Source organism: Rhagoletis pomonella, unplaced genomic scaffold, assembly GCF_013731165.1.
Source record: "Rhagoletis pomonella isolate Grant_MI unplaced genomic scaffold, Rhpom_1.0 Rhpom_scaffold_00013, whole genome shotgun sequence".
NCBI lineage: Eukaryota > Metazoa > Arthropoda > Insecta > Diptera > Tephritidae > Rhagoletis > Rhagoletis pomonella.
In genome coordinates, this window is record NW_023458567.1 from 2076301 (window position 1) to 2078066 (window position 1766).

The window sequence follows — 1766 nt, forward strand, 5'->3', positions numbered from 1 at the left end:
TTCCATACAAATCTTTCTGTGTGAATTTCAAGCCCCAGACAGTTTAGGATCCTCCCTTTAATAATTCGGATTATTTACATAGGATCTTGGACGAGCTAAAACTATTCGCGAGATATCATATTGGATCTTTGTGGTCTTAAAAAAAGTTTACAGAAAAACTATATACTTATATAAACTAAAGACGAAATTGTTCGAAAGATATCAGAAAAAGGTATTGGTAGCTATGACCCGTGAATCTTTAACGAGTATTTTCAAGAATTATGGCTAGCTACACTTGCGATCAAAAGTGGATGAATGGTGTTTTGCCTTAATATTGACAATGTTCTTCAAGCTAAATTTTTTTTTTATTTTTTATAAAAGTGTGGTTTATAATGCTTTAACAAAATCATACAAATCAAACTTTCAAACTTTATGCAGAACATCGGAACATTCAACAAATCGAGCCCTAACCGCCAAAAAAACGTAAGCGACATTTTTTTCAAAATTTTCTTTTTAATGCAGAAATATTCCTAGAGCATCTAGCGGCTTTTGCATTTTTTTATATAAATAAGGAAATTTAGGAAAATCATGTTTATATGGAAAAAAATGCAAAATGCCGTCAACAAAAAAAAAAGAAGAAATATTAGAAATCAATGCGATTTTTAGCCGCTCAAAACTTGCACTTGCTTTACTAAAATTGCATAAACATTTTAATTGCATGCCCAAATATGTTTTAAAAATTCTGGTTAAAAAGTTCAACATTTAGATTAAAATTTGTGAAATTTTACTAAATTCTGTAAAAGTCTAAAAGTTTGATTTATGTGGTTTTTGCTAAAGCATGAACCATATTTTTTATAAAAATATAACAAACAAATTTTAGCTTGATAAACATTCTAAATAATAAAAAGAAAATACCATTCCTCCACTTTTGAACGCCAGTGTAAGTGCTTGCTGTTCGCGAGTGAGCCGAATGATAATTCCAAACTTTGATTACCCTGATGAACGGTATCATTAATTCGTGACTTGACCAGGCCCACACCCTGATACAATCTCAGCTTCGTAAGTATGAAAAATCGATAGTCATGGAAAAAGGCACCGGGGCAACTCATGACTGCTCTCAGTAAATATACCTAAATAAAAGTATATTTTTTCGAGTTTATGAAATAAACAGCGGTACACAACAGGGAATGCCTAAATTTAAAGAGCCTAGAAATTATCGACAATTTATATGAAAATACAATCCACTACTCCAAATGTTCGAATCCAAGGCAATCGCTTTAATATGTACATATGTTTAAATCTTGTTTTTTGTTTCTTGCCTTAAACTACGTTGTTTTACTTGGCTTTACTAAAGAACTCTCTTTTCTTTTTCCAGCTGCAATGACTACCAGGTGGACTGTAATAATCGTCAGACCTTCAAATCGATATTCCCTACTTGCTGTGTGAAGTGCTAAGCGTTTGAGGAAAAGTAAAACGCATCAGAAGTCCGTGCTGACTAACATACATAATATGTATGGAAATGAAAGTAGAGATAAATAAATTAACAAAAAAATAAATAAATTGTGAGATTCTTTTAAATTCAAGCCTAAGAGAATACTGCCACTGTTGGCAGCTAAACAAAACCAGGGCACGAATCACCGCCTCATCTGTGATCGAAATAAACTCAATGTGAATTTTAATTTTGAAATTGCAGCATTCGATTGCGAGTACGCTTTTTTAATTAAAATTATATTGCAGATAAAACAGCTGCCATTTTATTTCATTCGATTCGAAACGATCACGAATGG

The 1766-nt window shown here is 32.0% G+C and overlaps 1 protein-coding gene across 1 annotated transcript in view; it reads left to right on the forward strand.

The window, feature by feature from the left end:
* Positions 1 to 1527, forward strand: part of LOC118748211 — a gene marked incomplete at its 5' end in the record, with an annotated part of 2719 nt that extends 1192 nt beyond the window's left edge. Inside the window, one exon of the mRNA XM_036482588.1 lies at positions 1355 to 1527. Coding sequence (XP_036338481.1) covers positions 1355 to 1433 — 79 coding nt within the window. The remainder of the gene's footprint in view (positions 1 to 1354) is intronic.
* Positions 1528 to 1766: the final 239 nt, after the last annotated feature.